This window comes from Delphinus delphis, chromosome 5 (genome assembly GCF_949987515.2).
Source record: "Delphinus delphis chromosome 5, mDelDel1.2, whole genome shotgun sequence".
Lineage (NCBI taxonomy): Eukaryota > Metazoa > Chordata > Mammalia > Artiodactyla > Delphinidae > Delphinus > Delphinus delphis.
The window spans coordinates 105,518,060-105,539,271 of NC_082687.1; the positions used below are offsets into that span (position 1 = coordinate 105,518,060).

Here is a 21,212-nt window from a genome sequence, read left to right on the forward strand (position 1 = left end):
TATTCCCAGAGCTTCTGAGAATTTTCCCCTTGAGAAATCTCAGTAAATACGAGGAAAAACAACTTCAAAAAATCTAATGAAAGGCCTGTCACTATTTGCCTTTCTACCCTCCTCCCCGCCCCCCAGGCCTTTCCACCGTCTAGTGTCACTTCTCTGTTTCAAACATTTTCCCTCCTCTTATTTTCCTAAGGTGAGCTGCCTTTCTCGGGCACTCCATCTGCGAAAGGGTCGGGAAAAGATCTTACAGAAATCACACCCTGGCCCAGTGCTTATTTTCCCAAGGATCAGGACCCAGAAGGATGAGGTTGGGACTGAAAAGACTAATTTCAGGCTAGGGCAGCACGTGGAGAGCAAGAAATCGGAAAGGCTCTAGACCTTTCCCTCCTCTGGCTCCTGCAGCCGAACCCCTCTCCAGTGCAAACGCTTGTTTCCTCAGGAATGCGGATCAGGGTTTGGCAAGTACGTTTTTAGCAAATAATCTCTGAATGTTCGGTGTTTAAAGGCGGAAGCACGACTTTGAGGGCGCACAGTAATCCTTAAAAAACCATCCTGTCCCCACTGTTGTGATGCAAATGCAAATTCTCATGGCTCCACACTAGCTCCGCGGTCACGTGTGGGTGACTCTAGCTGAGAGTCACCCCCGAGCCCCGTCTGGCTCGGGGCAGCAGAACCGCAACGCAGTGTCCCAGCGCACCTGTACACACCCAGCGGCCCACACTGAACGCATAAGCTGCTGGGTACACACACGCGCTCTTCCCCTCCTCCCGCCTCACCTTGTTCGCTTTCCTTTCCCCGGACTCCCAGCCCTCGGCCCACACAATGGGATGTTTGTTTGCTTCAGCAGCATGTTTCAGCGCAGTTCCTGCTTTGCCTAGCTCGGTTCGGCAGGTCTCTCAGGTAACAGGTGGCAGCTTCCCCTGTTGGATTCTAGTTATTAAAAAGAATGACCTCATAGGGGTGGAGCCCTGGGACTCCGTGGAGGGCAGTCACAGCTAGGTAACCCTGGAGTGAAGCCGGTTGGTTAGAAGGGGGCAGTTAAGCTCCTCAGGCTGGCGGCTTTAACATTTACCCTGAGGCCCCTTAGCAGCCAGCCATTACCCGCTGGCCCCTAGAGCTGGTCTCTGCCTCCCATGGAGCCCAAAGAAGCCCCCGGGAAAGAAACTATGGGCACCAGGAAAAAGAGTCTGCCCTTCCCGAGGCCCAGGTTCTATATGCTGGAGAGAAGGAAGACTGACCCTGTGGTTGAGAGCAGTGTTCCTGGGGACTTCTCTGGTACCTTGACGAGGAGCCAGTCTCACAGGACCGAGTACAACCAGAAATTACAAGGTAACCTACAAGAAACCCATGGCCTTGGTTCCTGCACTCCCAGCTCTTTTCCTCTTACTCTTGCACTTGCAAAGGAAGCAATTAAGGCAGAGGAGAAAATCAAACATTACCTTCCTCTATAAGGAGGAAAGTAAGAAAATAAGAAAATGAAAGTAATTCACAAGTTGTAGGAGAAATTTATTATGTCCTTCCATAGTTAAAAAGCCAGTTCTGGGGCTTCCCTGGTGGCGCAGTGTTTGGGAGTCCACCTGCTGATGCAGGGGACACGGGTTCGTGCCCCGGTCCACGAGGATCCCACATGCCGCGGAGCGGCTGGGCCCGTGAGCCATGGCCGCTGAGCCTGCGCGTCCGGAGCCTGTGCTCCACAACGGGAGAGACCACAACAGTGAGAGGCCCGTGTACCGGAAAAAAAAATAATAATAACAAAAAAAAAAAACAACCAAAAAAGCCAATTCTGAATTATTCTTAATATTGTCATGTCTTTTTTTTCCTGCTACATCCCTCTTTTCTTCTCCCTCCTGCACCCAATTTAAGACGTGGGAAGCACTAGAAAGCAAATGATTTAGAAACCTACAAAAGATAGTTTATCTCAATAGACAGGTGTAAGATGTCACACCAGGAGATCTATCTAGGTAATTGTACTGAACTGTGATTGTGGTTATATTAAATAGGGGCCTGAAACTACAATTATGTCTGGGAAAATAAGGGATGTTATAGTCATCGGATAGTATAATAGGATTTCTTGAAAATCACATAGGTGTTCATTCCTTTAGGGTGAATCGAATAACATGCAAATATGGTAAGAGACGTTTAGCACGCTTAGATTGAATGACCGCTGAGGAAATAACTTCAGTTATTTTGTGATGATCTTAAGATAATTGGCACAGTTAGTATAACATGTCCTGTCTCAGGCCCTGAATTGCTCTCCCTTCCCATCCACCCTCTCTTTTACTTCTCCCTTTCTCTCAAAGGTCATTTGGTCTAGTAAACATCATTTTGATGTGGATGCTGTGCGACGTTTTAAGTAGCCACTGCAGTACCTGTTATGTGATCCCCCAGAACCTGTCTCTCCCACTTTGAGGCACACTGTGTTTAAGCTCTCATAATCCTACCATGAGCTGTCATTCTGGATTGAAAAACTACAATGAGGCTAGAGCGACCAATGAGACAAGCTTGTAATTAGAAGGTCTCTTTCCTCAAAAAATGTGCGTGGACTTAGTGATGCAAATTAATTAAATTAAGTAAGTTAAATGCATTTAAATTAAATCTTTAAAGCTTCTACTATGAGTTAATGCTTTTAAAAAATCCTGATAGCTCAGGATTAAAATGCAAAGTCAAGTCTTGTCCTTAAAGATGTTTTTTTTTTTTTTTAATGGGGAAGGGGTACTATTTGAGCTTTGAAATTAATTTTCTCAAGACCATGTATGAACTGGAAAAAATGCAAATTTTAAAGTCACGTATATTTGGTTTCCAATCCTGGCTCTTCAGTTTACTACCTATAAGACTGAGCAAATCACTTAAAATTTCTGAGCTTCTGTTTCTCTATCTGTGAAAATAGGATAATGATACTTACCACACAGTGTTATTGGGAGAATGAAATTAGATAAGTACATGAAACACCTAGAATATTGGCTGACACATGGCATGTGCTCCATAAATAGTAGCTATTTTTAATTTTAGGAATGATGGGTACCATAATGTTAGAACAGGACTTGCCTTGTGTTAGCCCAAATTTACTAATCTACTAATCTGTTTCAACTCTTTTCTGTCTTTTGATGAAGAGACCACAAATAAAGAATTCAGGAAAAGCCTACTGCTTTTTCCCTAATAACATGTTTCTTCTTTCCGAGGTTCACTAATTCAGCATCTTTTTGATCCAGATTTTCCATTAGTAAAATAAAAATGGGAATACTTTTTGCTATTCTCTTCCTAAACTTAGCTTAAAAAAAAAATAAGTCTGTGACCACAGAATACAGTAGATATTTGTTGGTTACTTTGCAGAAGACTTCAGCCTTCTTATGTACTCCACTGGATTTGTGGTTTTCCTGTGCTCTGTTGGATCCTGTCTCTGAAGGTGGAAGGAAAGACGTAGGAGTTAATCTATGGTCCTAGACCTGACTGTGCTGGAGAAAAATCATCAGGGAGCGTAGAGGAGCACATCAGAGCTGTAAAGATAGGCTGACCTCCTGATAAGTAACATTTTAAAGATGTAACTCTTAATAAAGTCCAAGGCTGATACCTAATGCCTAATAGAGCTTTTAGTATGATTCTTCTGTAACTGGTGTGGCAACAATAGAAGGCATTTTTTCATTAATGTTGGAAGCAATCAGTTCTGTGGTTTGCACTCTCTCATCTGTACTCTACCCTTTATCATGCAGATGAGTCCTAAATCACCTTAAGAGGTTCTTTATTATTGCAATGCCAAGAGTTTTTCCTCTGCCTACCTTGGAACTGGCAGTTCCCTGGGAGGGACTGAATAAAGACCTGAGCTAGTTAGAGCCCTCAGACAGATGGCCCCGAAGCAAAGCCATCGTGAGGTCACAGTGTGCTTTCCAATACTGGAATGCAGCCTCAAATTATTTAGTTGGTTGTCCTTCAGTGCTGTGTTGCTATCTGAGTAATACAATTTACTGTTCTGTCTCTGGAAGCAAGTTCTCTAGGATTCTGGGAAATGTTACATCGTTCTTCGGTGTCCCTGGGCTCACCTCTTAACTATACAGTTTATCCGTTTCATTCAATTTCTGACTGATGTCGCTTTAGTAGTGTGAATCCTAAGCTGTAATATTTTTTAAATGGTACAGGGGGTGAGAGCTACTAAATTAAACAATAGAACATGATTCTAATGAGATTATCATAAAATCTTTGTAAAAGATTGTGATCACATCCATGTAGTCATTCCTACTAAGCCTCAAGTTGCACAATGATAGTTCAATGCTAGCTACAGTTAGTGGCATCCTTATTCCTTCAACAGGTTTGTTCAGTTAATTGGCGTTTATTGAATATGTTATACGGTGTGCAAAAAACAGAATATGTGCCAGGAATAACAACTACAAAATCATTAAGAAAAAGTGTCTGACCTTTACTCCAAAGGGGCTTGAAGTCTCGTAGGGAAAGATAAGACAGGTAAATAAATACAATAAAGGTGCAGGCGAGAGGTAGACATGGGATCAGGGCATCCGCAGAAGGAGGAAATGGTCTATTCAGGATTGGGCGGAGAGGTTGTCAGAAAACATTGTCATTCAGAGAAGATAAGTGGGGATGGGGTGGAGGTGCAGAATGGGGAGAGAAGGGTATTTTAACATCTTCACTGGGCTTATCTCTGTCTGAAATTATGTTGTTTGTTTCCTTATTTATTGTCTATTATCGACCCATTTCCCCTCCCATCTCTCACGCCCAACCCCCCCACCCCCCCCCCCCCCCGCCAGTCCATGAAAGGCACCCTATCTTTCTCGTTAACTGTTCCATCTTTGCCCTTGGAATCGTGGCCAGCACACATGAATAGGATTAGTGCCCTCATAAAACACGAGAGATCTTGTTCCCTCCCTCTCTGCTCCCTGCCATGTGAGGATTTGAAAAGTCCGACATCTGTCCACCAGGAAGGGGTCCTTACCAGCACCTTGAACTTTGATCTTGGACTTCTCAACTGCAAAAACTGTGAAAAACAAATGTTTGTTGTTTAAGCCACCCCATTTATGGTATTTTTGTAACAGCAGCCCAAATCAACTAAGATAGTTGGTCAGTTACTTTTATCCTCTGTGGCCACGCTAAGCTTCTGGTTAATTTTTTGGCCAGTGCCTAGTTTTGCTAGTATCAGGTGAAAGAGTGAGAGTGGGTGGGTTAAATGTCCTCACAGCTGCAGATAACACAACAACAAAAAAATCACATCTCCAATTCATGTTAGGTCTGCGATGTTTTCTTTTTCACAAAGGCTATCATATCATTTTCATTATAAAAGGATTGATTGGTTGTTTTTATGAAATCCTGAAATGTTCTCACTATGGTGACAATAAATGAGCCACTCTCCTGCATGGACTTTATACGGAATAAGATATTTTGCAGTATGAGGACAAATGGCTCAAAGACTAAGTTAGACTTGGTCAGATTATGGGAACAGTTAATTTGTAATGATTTTTTTTTTTTTGGTACACGGGCCTGTCACTGTTGTTGCCTCTCGCGTTGCGGAGCACAGGCTCCAGACGCGCAGGCTCAGCAGCCATGGCTCACGGGCCCAGCCGCTCCGCAGCATGTGGGATCTTCCCGGACCGGGGCACGAACCCCTGTCCCCTGCATCGGCAGGCAGACTCTCAACCATTGCGCCTCCAGGGAAGCCCAATTTGTAATGATTTTTAAGAATACAAACTAACCTGTAAGTGAGGAGGATGAGCTGTTAACACTGGAAGATTTGGTGATTTTTGTTCAAGGGGTAATGAAGGGTGGAATAAAAGTAATTGTCCAGCTGTTCGTGCATGGTTCTCTCCTGGTGCTATGAGTCCTTTTTGTTCCTGCCTGTTCTTTGAGTACTGTAAAAGTAACTCCTTCCCCTTTACCTGCCTTTAGTGAAATGGGAAGTATTTGGATCAGTAATGTGACTGTTAACAGTGTAACGCACTGTTAAAGCTAAGTAACTTCTCGATCGTTGCATGCATAGAAACCCAAAAGAAGCATGATATTTTACTTTCTTTCTTTTCCAGTAAAGGTATTTTGCAGTTTTTAGAGGACACATTGGATCAAATAAAGTGAGTCCCAGAAATCAAGAAAGTTTGAGCTATTCCACTACTACCACATTGTGATGGGAAAATTTATTCCTTCCATATTTAACTGATGTACCTCTAGATATAACTTTTTTAAAGTAGCAAACACAGCTTCTAATTCTATTTTTTGTCCACAAAAATGATGGGTTTATCAAAACACAAGATGAGACATCAAGAGGGAGGGATGAGCTAATGGAAGAAAGGAAGGAGAGGAAGAGGGAGAGAGAAAATTCAGATGTGCTAAGCACAGATAGAAACGAAACTTAAAATAGTGATATAGTTGGGGAAAAGATGAGTGAGAGAAAAGTACTCAAGCTACATTCATCTTTGCTTCTGTTGATACAGGAAAAGGGAAAACGGTCTTTTTATAGAATGACTTTTTCTTGATACCCTAATCATATTAACTTCAGTGTTTTTGTGGGTACTGATTTCCTGGTGATGGTGGATTATTGCAAGAATTGCTAAACGTGTCAGCAGTATCACCCTGAGCACCAGGCAAGACTTGGCTTCAGGTGGAGCTTTAGAGCGCCCCCCTGTGGCCCCCTCTCCACCAAGCAGGTGAGGAGTCCTTGGGGCCAAGGTTCCTGGCTGCCTGGGATCCTTAACCTCATTTCTAGACTAAGTTCAGGGCATCTGGGACCATGGAATTTTCTGTTCAACTGGTCCTAATCACTGCCACCAAGGCCTGATGGGACCTCTTCCCAATCCCTTTCTCCTTAGGACAGACTGTGGTCGCCACACCCTTTGGCTCCAGGGCCAGTCGGTTTTGGAGGTCTGTCTGGAACTCGATCATGCTGGAGTGTTCACTCCATGCTTACCAGGCCCTTTGTGGGTGGAGGAGCTGGTAGAGGGAAGGGTAGGGATACAGGCCTCATGACTGGGGAGAGGGATTGTGCCCAGGGCCTCCTGCTAAATTTTGGCATGAAACTCCGAGGGACCTGAGAGATCTAATCTTGAACTTGGCCTTCCAGATTGTTATGAAGGTATATTTATTCAAGATGGAAGGATATAACATATTTTATTTAACAGTTTGCCAGCTTGACTTACAACTTTTAAATATGTAGATAAGGTTTGCAGCCTCCGTTTGTACACTTGCTCCAGGCCCAAAAAGGAGGCTACTTATGACTGTTATCTACATTCAGGATATAGCTTTCTTATTATACTAGGTTGTGGAAAGAGGAAAGGAAGGGAAGCGGAGGGAAGGAAAGACATCGTGACTGTCATCCGCCAGAAGCTGTGTCAGCCAGGGGCTTTCACACATTGTTATTTGATCCCAACACCTTTTCGGTTGGGGTTTTATAGTTGAAAAAGTAGGTATATAAAGGAGAAATGACTTTCCCTCTACTCTCCTACATTCAATAGCTGGGCCTATGAACTAAACAAACAATAGGCAGCTTAACAGGAGAAAAGGTATACGAGGGTATTCATTTTGAATGTTTCATGCCTGTGAGCATCACAGGAAAACAGAAGTGAATAACTCAAAAAAGGTTAGGATTAGAGAGCTTATATACTATCTTAATAGGGGAAGGAGAGGAGAAATGTAGGCCACTTAGGGGAGAGTAAATAATTTTAGGAAAGATGAATGGGCCCTTAGAAGAACCACAGGGATACGAAATAGTTGGCGACAAAGTCTGTCTGGCTGTGATGTCACTTCTAGTCTCCTGTCCTGTGAGAGGAGTCAGCATCCCCTGGTTGACAGTTGAGCTCCTTTCGGAGGATCTGTCTCTAGGCAGATAAGGGAGTGCAGAGAAAGCCTCTCCCTGCATTTGCTGCTTTTCAAGTGCTTTTAGCTCAAAATGATCAATGTACCAAAGTAACAAATTTGGGGGTGGCATGTCCTAAACTCCTTCAGGTGGTAGAGCTTGGATTTGATCACAGGTGCTTTAAATATCTGCAAAATTAAATGCAACTCTTTCATTGACTTAGTAGGTATTTTATCTGTAGGGTATATTAGTAATGAGAAGTCAAAGCACTTTGAGGGTTGCAGTACATGTTTTGTGATGTGATGACATTCCTCTGCTACTATGATAAAACTCGACCTGCTAAATTTTTTACTTTGGAATTCATGTTCTTTCTCTGGCATTATTGTGACACTCTGCTGGTGTGTTGTTGCTGTTTGATAAATGCTATCTTTTGATTTAATTGTCAGGAAACAAAATTACAAAGTTAGGTTAAGCAAACCTGCCCTATTGTAATAGCTTAATCATCTCCATTTCCCACTTCCTTGGATATCTTGACACTATTTCCTTAATTTTATGCCTGTTTCATTTATTGGCATCTCAATAAAACTTAACATGCATCCACAAAACTGAAAACCCTATTTTATAGCAATCGGTGGTGGTGATGGTGGTGTATACATTTGCAAATGAAAAGAATGGAATTATATACTGGAAACAAGTAGTTCTTTACCTAGGTAGGAGATATTTCAATAGAATTCTATGAAGTCAGCCTAAATTGTGAGTCTTAAATGCAGCAGGAAAATAGAGTGTTATGATTAAAGCCTTTGTCCCAGGTTGTTCTGAACAATTTTTTTCTTGATTAATGAGTCAGAGAAGAAATGAATACTCTGTGATACCTGGACTGAGGCCCTTGAGAGCCAATATAATCTTGACTGTCTGACATCCAGCTCTTACGTAAAGAAGAAAACCTAAAGGTCACGTCACCTAGCTGCTGCTCTAAGCACGCTGAGCCATTGTACCCCTCACAGAACTTGTCTTTCCTGAATGCTTTTCAATGTTAGGTCTCCAGTGTCACTATAAAAGTTGGCACAGATTTCTGCTTCTGTCTTTGTTGTGAAATAGTTGATGAAGACATTGTTTACTTCTCTCAGTGCCATCCAGTTTTATTCAAGGAAAAACTTTGGCTCTTCTTAAGAATTAGAATATGCCCCCTTTCCAGATAAAAACAAGCAATTTAGTGTATATATTTAGCTGCCTGAAACTTAGAGTCAGTTTTGTACCTAATGCCTCGCCTTTTATTAGCTACTTCCCTCCCACCCCCAAATTTTTTCCTCCAAATATCTGCAAGTATGCATTCTCATCACTGAGATCTCTGCTCACCTTCTGGGAGAGTCCTTCCTGACCATTCTACCTACAGCAGTGTAGAAGAGGAAAGACTTTCTCTTTCTCCTCTTAGGTTCTGTGGCTGGCACATGTGAGTAGAACCTACAAAAGACAGAATAACAGGAGAAAAAGCATGCACATTTTATTTGATGTTACTATTTGTACATGGCACAGAGGGTTTCATAGAAAGAAGCAAGAATCCCAAAGCAGTTAGACCCAGGGGCTTATATATCATTTTAACAAAGAGTGATAACTTGTGGAAATGTGGCAAGACAAAGGAAAAGGGGGTTTGAGCTAAGGGTATTAAACTGTGGGGAAGTGAACAGGAAACATATGGTGGAAACTAATGGAATATAAGTGTTATTTCAGTAAGATCTGTTTGTACAGACTCATCTTAATGTCAACTCCCCATCTCCAGTGATAAGAATTCTCTCCTCTTCCTGACACAGGGAGGGCAGAGAGCTCTTCCTGAACCCGCTGCTTCTCAATTGCCTTCAGTTCAAAGTAATCAACATGCCAGAGAGGTATATTTTGGGATGGTATTTTCTAATGCCTTTCAGTGACCTTCATACTACTTGTTGCTCTCTGGAATTATGCTTTTCTGTTCTATTTTGCCCCTCTCTTCCACTTGAGCATAATTTTCCTTGGGAGTAGAGAGTTAGTCTTATTTTAACACTTAAGCAGTGCCTGGTATATGGTAGATGCTCAGCTCAAAGACTACTTACTCAATGATTTAAAACGATTCCATGACTCATTATAATTATATTGATCCGTATCATTGGTATATTGACTTTTACAATTCTGCCATTCCCATTTCCCCACTATTTAATTGGAGTCAATTTTTGAGTTAACTCCTCTAACTTCTTTTTCTGTAAAAATAGAGAATATAAATAAATAAACTTAACTAAAGAAGAAAATAGAGTTCCTTGACCAAAGAAAATGAAATCTCAGTTTTAAGGAATTTATCCAACAAGCATTTATCCAACAAGTTAATACGTGGTTAATACCAACTAGATCCTGAGAATATAAAAGTAACCAGAAGTGAACCCAGCCTATGGAGTGAGACAGGCAGTGAACCAATGATTGTAGCAATAAGTGCCTGAGGTAAGGCTGCAGTTGTGTTCCTGGGTTGTAGATTCTGAGGTGGAAATTTGGGTGCAGGAGGTTTATTAGGGAATGTTCTTATGATCACCACCTGGGCAAGAGAAGGGACAGGCAGAAGATTAGGGAGAAAGAGAGAGAGCTTGAGCTGTGATCTGGTCTCAGTGAAAGCCTTAGCCAACTCTAAGGCAAGTTCTGAAGATGAGATGATCCTTTGGACTTGTCACAGTGCTGTGAAGAACCTGGGCCCTTATATCATCACCCTTCAGGTTACTGGATGGGGCCATCTTGGAAAGGGAGAATGACCTGAGAGGTGCTCTCATCTGAGATAATTCCTGAAAAGGAGCTGTCTGCTGGTGACATTCCCAGCAGTGGGTCAAGAAGTCCTTTTTTTCCTGAAGGGGAACTGGTCAGCTCATCACAGCACTGACCCGAAATTAGTGGTTATTAATATATTAGAGACACAAGTAAATCAATATAGGGATTGTGATGAGAAAGAGCTTAATTGGACCTCTAAAATGTCAAAATAAGAGACACTGAAATCTGAATCTTGAAATCCAGTTTGTATTTTTTCTGGGAGGAAGAGGGCATTCCAGAAAGAGGGATTAAACATGTCCTAGTGCATGGAACAAGGTAATAAAATTGGTTTTCCTGTCTGGGGTTCATAGCTGAAAAAGATGACACCAATACAACTAGCATCTGTACTAGGCATGTGGGTACATTACATCATTTCTTAACAACTTTGCTTAGAAGTTATTGTCAAATATTTATAGATAATAAAATTAAGGTTACAAGAGGTGTAGACACTTGCCCAGCGTTACGCAACTAGTAAGCGGTAACGTCAGAGTTATACCGAGGTCTACTTGACTCCAAGGTCCATGCTTTTTCAACCACTATGCAATCTCTGTTGTTCTAACCCCAGATTTTAGTAGTACCTCTTTTGTGGTTTGTTTTTAAGGAATAGGCTGACTTTGATACAATTTTGAACAATACTCCAAAACATCAAGATACCCTTAAATTCTACCAGCACATTCACCTGCAATCTTAAAATCAACAGTGACTGGTAAGTGCTTTCCAGTAGCTGTGTTATTTTATGGTTTTCAACAAAATGTTTTATGTGGAATGAAGTTAGAATGATATGCAATTACAATGAATGAGAGGTACACTTAGATTCACTAGAATATTCCACTCTAAAAATACAAACCTAATGATTTGAATTATCTAGTCTTTGAAACCTGCCCCTCCTCACTAACTACAGAGCACACAGCAGGAGGAGAATGTCTGATGGAAAGCTGGGTCACAGTGTCAAACTATATTGCTCCTCTGCTTAATATTCCGCAATGCTTTTCCATGTTCTCTAGCAGTAGTGTCCAAACAGAGGTACAGGCAGCCCAGAGAGGGGTTTCAAGAAAACTCATTATGAAAGAAAAAAATAAGTTAATCTTTTAGTCTTATCCTTTGACAATATCTATTTTGTGTATTCTTTATCATGTATGTGATACATTAATACTACCCATGCATTGGAGGTGCGTCCTCAAAACAGTTTAACTGACCCATGAACAAAACAGTTTGGGATGAAATTTTGACACATGCTACAACAGGATGAATCTTGAAGACATGATGCTAAGTGAAATAAGCCAGACACAAAAGTACAAGTATTATATGATTCCACTTAAAAGAGGTACCTGGGATAGTCAAATACATAGAGACAAAAAGTAGAATGGTGGTTGCCAGAGGCTTGGGGGAAAGGAGAGTAGGGAGTTAGTGTTTAACGGGTCCAGAGTTTCAGTTTGGGAAGATGAAAAAGTTCTGGAGATGGATGGTGGTGATGGTTGCACAACAATGTGAATGTACTTAAAGCTGAATTGTGCACTTAAAGATAGTTAACATGGTAAATTTTATGTTCTGCACATTTTACCATGATAAAAAAATTAATAAAGTTGGAGACCCCATGTTATAACATTAAAATGGGTATAAGGCCTCTCACACCATGTCTCTATCTTTCCATGTCTGGCCTGAGGGACAGTTTTACTTCAGATTGTCTTGCCTTGACACCTGCTGTTTCCTCAGCCTGGAGTGTTCTCCCTCATCTTGGTTGTTTTATAACCCCCTATTTACCTTTTCAATTCTATCGTTCTGTCGTTACACCCAAAATATATTTGAATGTCCCATCCTGTATACATTTCTCATATTCGTTATTCACATGCCAACGTCTCTTACATTTGGTTGAACTTCTTGAGGACAGGAGCATTGGTAACGTCAGCAGCTAGGGAAAGGATGGCCTGTACTTAATAATCCTGTTTGTTATGTAAATGAGTGGGTAAATGAATGAATGAATGAACAATAAATGGATGGTGTGGCAGTTGTCCAGTGAACATCCAGAATGGATACAGGAGGCCCTTCTCCATGGTGGGCTCCCTGGAAGCCAGGTCCAAATCACATCACTGACTTCAGGGTCACAGGTCCTGGTTATGGATCTAGCTCAGATGATGGAATTATTTATTAATTTTTATCATACCGCATATTTATCTTCTTCATATTGTGTTTTCTTGGTCACCCTTTACAATTCTGTTCTCATTAGCAAGGGCATACAAAAATCAGACTTACCTCATGCTGGAGGATGTATATGTTATCTCTTGAAATGTAATGTTACATTTTTATAACCAGATTTAGGTAAAGAAATTAAATTATTTTCATTCTGGGCTAAGTGAAGATTCTGAGTGATTTCCTCCTTTTTTTTTTTTTTTTTTTTTTCTGCGATACGCGGGCCTCTTACTGTTGTGGCCTCTCCCGTTGGGGAGCACAGGCTCCGGACGCGCAGGCTCAGCGGCCATGGCTCACGGGCCTAGCCACTCCGTGGCATGTGGGATCTTCCCAGACCGGGGCATGAACCCATGTCCCCTGCATTGGCAGGCACACTCTTAAGCACTGCACCACCAGGGAAGCCCCTACAAATTGAAGTTTTGTGGCAACCTTGTGTCAAGCTAGTCTATTGGCTAGTCTATTGGAAGCTAGTCTATTGGGAAAAAAATGCATTTTTTTCAATAGCATTTGCTGACTTCGTGTCTCTGTATCACATTTTGGCAATTCTCACAAAGTAAATTATAATACTTTTTCATTATTCATTTGTTATGGTGAGCTGTGATGTTACTATTGTAATTGTTTAGAGTGCCAGGAACTGCACCTATATAAGGTGGCAAGCAATCTATAAATGTTGTGTATTTTCTCACTGCTCCATCGACAGCCTGTTCCCCTGTCTCTTTCCCTCTCCTCAGGCTTCCCTAATCCCTGAGACACAAGGATGTTGAATTTAGGCCAGTTAATAACCTACAATGGCCTCTAAATGTTCAAGTGAAAGGAAGAGTCACACATCTCTCATGTTAAATCAAAAACTAGAAATGATTACGCTTGGTGAAGAAGGTATATCAAAACAAACTAGGCCTCTTACACCAAGCAGTTAGCCAAGTTTTGAATGCAAAGGAAAAGTTTTTGAAGGAAATTAAAAGTGCTACACTAGTAAACACATGAATGACAAGCAAGTGAAACAACCTTAATGCTGAGATGGAGAAAGTTGTAGTGGTTTGGATAGAAGATCAAAACAGCCACAACATTCCCTTAAGCCAAAGCCTAATCAAGAGCAGGGCAGGGCTTCCCTGGTGGCGCAGTGGTTGAGAGTCCGCCTGCCGATGCAGGGGACATGGGTTCGTGCCCGGGTCCGGGAAGATCCCACATGCCGCAGAGCGGCTAGGCCCGTGAGCCACAGCCGCTGAGCCTGCGCGTCCGGAGCCTGTGCTCTGCAACGGGAGAGGCCACAACAGTGAGAGGCCCACGTACCGCAAAAAAAATAAAAAGAAAGAAAGAGCAAGGCCCTAACTCTCTTCAATTCTGTGAATGCTGAGAGAGGTGAGGAAGCTGAAGAAGAAAAGTTGGAAACTAGCAGCGCTTGGTTAATGAGGTTTAAGGAAAAGTGCAAGGTGAAGCAGCACGTGCTGATGTAGAAGCTGAAGCAAGTTATCTAGAAGATCTAGTTAAGATAATTAATGAAGGTGGCTACACTAAACAACAGATTTTCAATGCAGATGAAACAGCCTTCTATTGGAAGAAGATGCTATCTAGGACTTTCATAGCTAGAGAGGAGAAGTCAATGCCTGGCTTCAAAGCTTCAAAGGACAGGCTGACTTTCTTGTTAGGGGCTAATGTACCTGGTAGCTTTAAGTTGAAACCAATGTTCATTTACCGTTCCAAAAATCCTAGGGTCTCTAAGAATGATGCTCAGTTTACTCTTCCTATGTTCTATAAATGGAAAAGCAAAACCTGGATGACAGCACATTTGTTTACAACATGGTTTACTGAATATTTTAATCCCACTGTTGAGAACTATTGCTCAGAAAAAACATTTCTTTCAAAATATGACTGCACATTGACAAGGCACCTGGTCACCCAAGAGGTCAGATGGAGGTGTACAATGAGATTGATGTTGTTTTCATGCCTGCTAACATGACTTTCATTCTGCAGCACATGGATCAAGGTATAATTTTGACTTTCAAGTCTTATTATTTAAGAAATACATTTCATAAGGCTATAGCTGCCATCAATAGCAATTCCTCTGATGGATTTGGGCAAAGTAAATGGAAAACCTTCTGGAAACGATTCACCATTCTAGATGCCAGTAAGAACATTTGTGATTCATGGGAGGAAGTCAAAATATCAACACTAACAGGATTTTGGAAGGAGTTAGTTCCAACCCTCATGGATGACTTTGAGGGGTTTAAGACGTTAGCAGAGGAAGGAACTACAGAGGTGGTAGAAATAGCAAGATAACTAGAATTAGAAGTTGAGGTTGAAGATGCGACTAAATCGCTTCAATCTCATAATAAAACTTCAACAGATGAAGAGATGCTTCTTATGGCTGAGCAAAGAGAGTGGTTTATTGACATAGAAACTACTCTTGATGAAGATGCTGTGAAGATTGTTGAAATTAGCATAAAGGATTTAGAACATTACAAATGCTTAGTTGATAAATCAGTGGCAGGGTTGCAGAGATTAACTCCAATTTTGAAAGAAATTCTACAGTGGGTAAAATGCTATCAAACAGCCTTGCATGCTAAAGCGAAATCTTTCATAAAAGGAAGTGTCAAACAATGTGGCAACCTTCATCATTGTCTTATTTTAAGAAATTGCCAGGCCTGGTAGCAGTTTCCTTCAGAGCAGGTAGTGACTGTTCCTTGGGGAGCAAAGAAGAGGCCCAGGCTGTGTGGCCATGCTTGGGCATGCACAACCCAAAGTTCTTTGTTTAGAGTCGGTGATATTTTAAGACTGGAGGAAGACCCAGAGAAATTAAATGACTTACCCGGGGCCAGAGGGAAAGTAAAAAGGAAGCCTAGACTTGGCCCCAAGCTTCAAATAGAGTACGCTTGCCATTATATCACACTGACCCTCAGGCTTCTGGAGCAGTAAGATGGCAGAGTAGAAGGATATGAGCTCACCTCCTCTCATGAAAACACCAAAATCATAACTAACTGCTGAACAACCATCAACAGAAGAGACTTGAACCTACCAAAAATGATATTCTACACACAGAGACAAAGAGGAAGCCACAGTGAGATGGTAGCAGGGGCACTTTCACAATTTAATCAAATCCCATAAATGCTGAGTGGGTGACCCACAAACTGGAAAATAATTACATCACAGAGGGTCCCCCACAGGAGTGAGAGTTCTGAGCACCACATCAGGCTCCTCAGCCTGGGGGTCTGGCACTGGGAAGAGGAACCCCCAGAACATTTGGCTTTCAAGGCCAACAGGGCTTAAGTGTAGGAGTTCCACAGAACTGGGGGAAGCAGAGACTCTATCCTTGGAGGGCGCACACAAGCTTTCACGTGCACTGGGACCAAGGGCAAAGCAGTGACTCCATAGGATCCTGGGCCAGACCTACCTGTGGGTCTTGGAGGGTCTCCTGGGGAGACAGGGGGTCAACTGTGGCTCACTGTGAGGGCAAGGACTGGTGGCAGATACCCCAGGGAATACTCATTGACATGAGCTGTCCTGGAGGTTGCCATTTTGGCACCAAGACCTGGCCCCACCCAACAGCCTGCAGGCTCCAGTGCTGGGATGCTTCAGGTCAAACAACTAACAGGGTGGGAACACAGCCCCACCCATCAGCAGACAGGTTACCTAAAGTCTTCCTGAATTAACAGCTGCCAATAAACACACTCCTTGACACAGCTCTGCCCACCAGAGGGACAAGATTCAGCACCACCCACCAGTGAGCAGGTACCAGTCCCTCCCACCAGGAGCCTGCACAAATCCCCACACCAACCTCACCCACCAGGGGGCAGACACCAGAACCAAGAAGAATTACAATCCTGCAGCCTGAAGAATGGAGACCACAAACACAGAAAGATAGACAAAGTGAGACAGCAGAGAAATATGCTCCAGATGAAGGAACAAGATAAAATCCCAGAAGAACAACTAAGTGAAGTAGAGACAGGCAATCCGCCTGAAAAAGAGTTCAGAGTAATGATGATCCAAAATCTTGCAAAAAGAATGGAAGCACAAACCAAGAGGATATAAGAAATGTTTTATAAAGAGGTAGAAGATTTAAAGAACAAACAAACAGAGATGAACAATACAATACCTGAAATGAAAAATGCACTAGAAAGAATCAATAGCAGAATAAATGAGGCAGAAGAACGAATAAGTGAGCTGGAAGACAGATTGGTGGAAATCACTACTATGGAACAGAATAATGAAAAGAGATGAGGACAGTCTGAGACCTCTGGGACAACATTAAACACACCAACATTCACATTATAGAGGTCCAAGAAGAAGAAGAGAGAGGGAAAGGGCCTGAGAAAATATTTGAAGAGGTAATAGCCAGAAACTTCCCTAACATGGGAAAGGAAACACTCTCTCAAGTCCAGTGAGTGCAGAGAGTCCCATATAGGATAAACCCAAGAAGGAATATACCAAGACACATGTTAATCAAACTGGCAAAAATTAAAGACAAAGAGAAAACTTTAAAAGCAGCAAAGGAAAAGCAACAAATAACATACAAGGGAATCCCCATAATGTTATCAGCTGATTTTTTAGCAGAAACTCTTCAGGCCAGAAGGGAGTGGCATGATATATTTCAAGTGATGAAAGGGAATAACCTACAACCAAAAATACTCTACCAGCAAGGCTCTCATTCAGATTCGACAGAGAAATCAAAATTTACACAAGCAAAGGCTAAGAGAATTCAGCAGCACCAAACCAGCTTCATACCAAATGCTAAAGGAATTTCTCTAGATGGAAAAGAAATGGCCACAACTAGAAGCAAAAAAATTACAAATGAGAAAGCTCACCAGTAAAGGCAGTCATACAGTAAAGGCAGGAAATCATCCACACACAAGTATGACATCAAAACCAGCAATTGTGAGAAAAGGAGAGTACAAATGCAGGATATTGGAAATGCATTTGAAATTAAGAGACCAGCAAACTAAACAATCTTGTATATAAATATAGACTGCTATATCAAAACCTCGTGGTAACCACAAACCAAAATTTACAATAGATACACACACAAAAAAGAAAAACAATCCAAACACAACACTAAAAATAGTCATCAAATCACAAGAGAAGAGAACAAAAGAGGAAGGGAAGAAAAAAAGACCTATAAAACCAAATCCAAAACAATTAACAAAATGGCAATAAGAACATACATATTGATAATTACCTTAAACGTAAAAGGATTAAATGTTCCAACCAAGACATAGATTGGCTGAATGGATACAAAAACAAGATCTGTATATATGCTGTCTACAAGAGACCCACTTCAGATCTAGGGACAAACAGAGACTGAAAGTGAGGGGATTGAAAAAGTATTCCACGCAGTGGAAATCAAAAGAAAGCTGGAGTAGCAATACTCATATCAGACAAAATAGACTCTAAAATAAGGACTATTACAAGAGACAAAGAAGGACACTACATAATGATCAAGGGAACCAACCCAAGAAAAAGATGTAACAATTGTAAATATATATGCACCTAAGATAGGAGCACCTCAATATATAAGGCAAATGTTAACAGCCATAAAAGGAGAAACTGATAGTAACACTATAATAGTGAGGGACTTTAACACCCCACTTACATCAATGGACAGCTGATCCAGACAGAAAATGAATAAGGAAACACAGGCCTGAAATTACACATTAGACCAGATAGTCTTATTGATATTTATAGAGCATTCCATCCAAAAGCAGCAGAATACATATTCTTCTTAAGTGCACACAGAACATTCTCCAGGATGGATCACATGTTGGTTTATAAAGCAACCCTTGATAAATTTAAGGAAACCAAAATCACATCAAGCAACTTTTCTGATCACAATGCCATGATATTAGAAATCAACTACAAGGAAAAACCCTGCAAAAAAAACAAATATGTGGAGGCTAAATAATATGTTACTAAACAACCAATGGATCACTGAAAAAGTCAAAGAGGAAATTTTAAAAAATACCTAGAGACAAATGAAAATGAAAACACAACAATCCAAAACCTATGGGACATAGCAAAAGCAATTCTAAGAGGGAAGTTTATAGCAATACAATCTTACCTCAGGAAACAAGAAAAATCTCAAATAAACAACCTAACTTTATCCCTAAAGCAACTAGAGAAAGAAGAGCAAGCAAAACCCAAAGTTAGTAGAAGGAAAGAAATCATAAAGATCAGATCAGAAATAAATGAAAAAGAAATGAAGGAAACAATAGAAAAGGTCAATGAAACTAAAAGCTGGTTCTCTGAAAAGATAAGTAAAATTGATAAACCTTTAACAAGACTCATCAAGAAAAAAGGAAGTGGACTCAAATCAATAAAATTAGAAATGAAAAAGGAGAAGTTACAACTGACACCGCAGAGATGCAAAGGATCATACGAGACTACTACAAGTGACTATATGCCAATAAAAAGGACAACCTAGAAGAAATGGACAAAATCTTAGAAAGGTACTATCTCCCAGACTGAACCAGGAAGAAATAGAAAATATGAACAGACCTATCACAAGTACTGAAATTGAGACTGTGATTAAAAAACTCCCAACAAACAGAAGTCCAGGACCAGATGGCTTCACAGGCGAACTCTATCAAACATTTAGAGACAAGTTGACACTTATCCTCTGAAACTATTCCAAAAAATTGCAGAGGAAGGAATACCCCCAAACTCATTCTATGAGGCCACCATCACCCTGATACCAAAACCAGACAAAGATACTACAAAAAAGGAAAATTACAGGCCGATATCACTGATGAACATAGACACAAAAATCCTCAGCAAAATACTAGCAAACTGAATTCAACAATACATTGAAAGGATCACAGACCATGACCAAGTGGGATTTATCCCAGAGTGCAAGGATTTTTCAATATACGCAAATCAATCAGTGTGATACACCACATCAACAAATTGAAGAATAGAAACCATATGATCACCTCAATAGATGCAGAAAAAGCTTTTGACAAAATTCAACATCAATTTATGACAAAAACTCTTGAGAAAGTGGGCATAAAGGAAACCTACTTCAACATAATAAAGGCCATATATGACAAACCCACAGCTAACATCATACTCAATGGTGAAAAGCTGAAAGCACTTCCTCTAAGATCAGAAACAAGACAAGGATGCCTACTCTCAACACTTTTATTCAACATAGTTTTGGGAGTCCTGACAGTGGCAATCAGAGAAGAAAAAGAAATGAAAGGAATCCAAATTGGAAAAGAAGAAGTTAAACTGTCACTGCTTGCAGATGACATGATACTATACACAGAAAAGCCTGAAGATGCTACCAGAAAGCTACTAGAACTCATCAGCTACTAGAACTCATCAGCTACTAGAACTCATCAAGTTGCAGGTTACAAAAGTAATACATGGAAATCTCTTACATTTCTATACATCAACAACATAAGATGAGAAATAGAAATTAAGGAAACAATCCCATTTACCATCTCATTAAGAAGAATAAAATACCTAGGAATAAACCTACCCAAGGAGCCAAAAGACCTGTACTCTGAAAACTATAAGATGCTGATGAAAGAAATCGAAGATGACAAATACAAATGGAAAGATATACCATGTTCTTGGATAGGAAGAACCAATATTGTCAAAATAACTACACTACCCAAGGCAATCTACAGATTCAATGCAATCTCTATCAAATAACCAATGGCATTTTTCACAGAACTAGAACAAAAAATTTTTCAATTTGTATGGAAACACAAAAGACCCTGAATAGCAAAAGCAATCCTGAGAAAGAAAAACAGAGCTGGAGGAATCATGATCCCTGACTTCAGACTATTTTACAAAGCTACTAGTCATCAAAACAGTATGGTCCTGGCACAAAACAGAAATATAGACCAATGGAAGAGGATAGAAAGCCCAGAAATAAACCCATGCATCCATGGTCAATTTATCTATGACAAAGGAGGCAAGACCATACAATGGAGAAAAGATAGTCTCTTCAGTAAGTGGTGCTGGGAGAACTGGACAGCTACATGTAAAAGAATGAAATTAGAACACACCCTAATACCACAAACAAAAATAAACTCAAAATGGATTAAAGACCTAAATGTAAGACAGGATACTATAAAACTCTTAGAGGAAAGCATAGGCAGAACACTCCTTGATGTAATTGCAGGAAGATCTTTTTGGATCCACCTCCTAGAGTAATGAAAATAAAAATAAACAAATGGGACCTAATGAAACTGAAAAGCTTTTTCACAGCAAAGGAAATCATAAACAAAATGAAAAGACAACCCTCAGAATGGGAGAAAACATTTGCAAATGAAGCAACCAACAAGGGATTAATCTCCAAAATATACAAACAGCTCATGCGTCTCAATAGCAAAAAAACCAAACAACCCAATCAAAAAAGGGCAAAAGATCTATATAGACATTTCTCCTAAGAAGACAAACAGAAAGCTAAAAAGCACATGAAAAGATG

General features: G+C 40.8%; 1 protein-coding gene across 1 annotated transcript in view; it reads left to right on the forward strand.

The window, feature by feature from the left end:
- The first annotated feature begins 1,130 nt into the window (after positions 1-1,130).
- The window catches only part of LOC138414076 (rho guanine nucleotide exchange factor 38-like), a 100,321-nt gene continuing 80,239 nt past the window's right edge, over positions 1,131-21,212 (forward strand). Inside the window, exon 1 of the mRNA XM_069540661.1 lies at positions 1,131-1,326. Coding sequence (XP_069396762.1) covers positions 1,131-1,326 — 196 coding nt within the window. The remainder of the gene's footprint in view (positions 1,327-21,212) is intronic.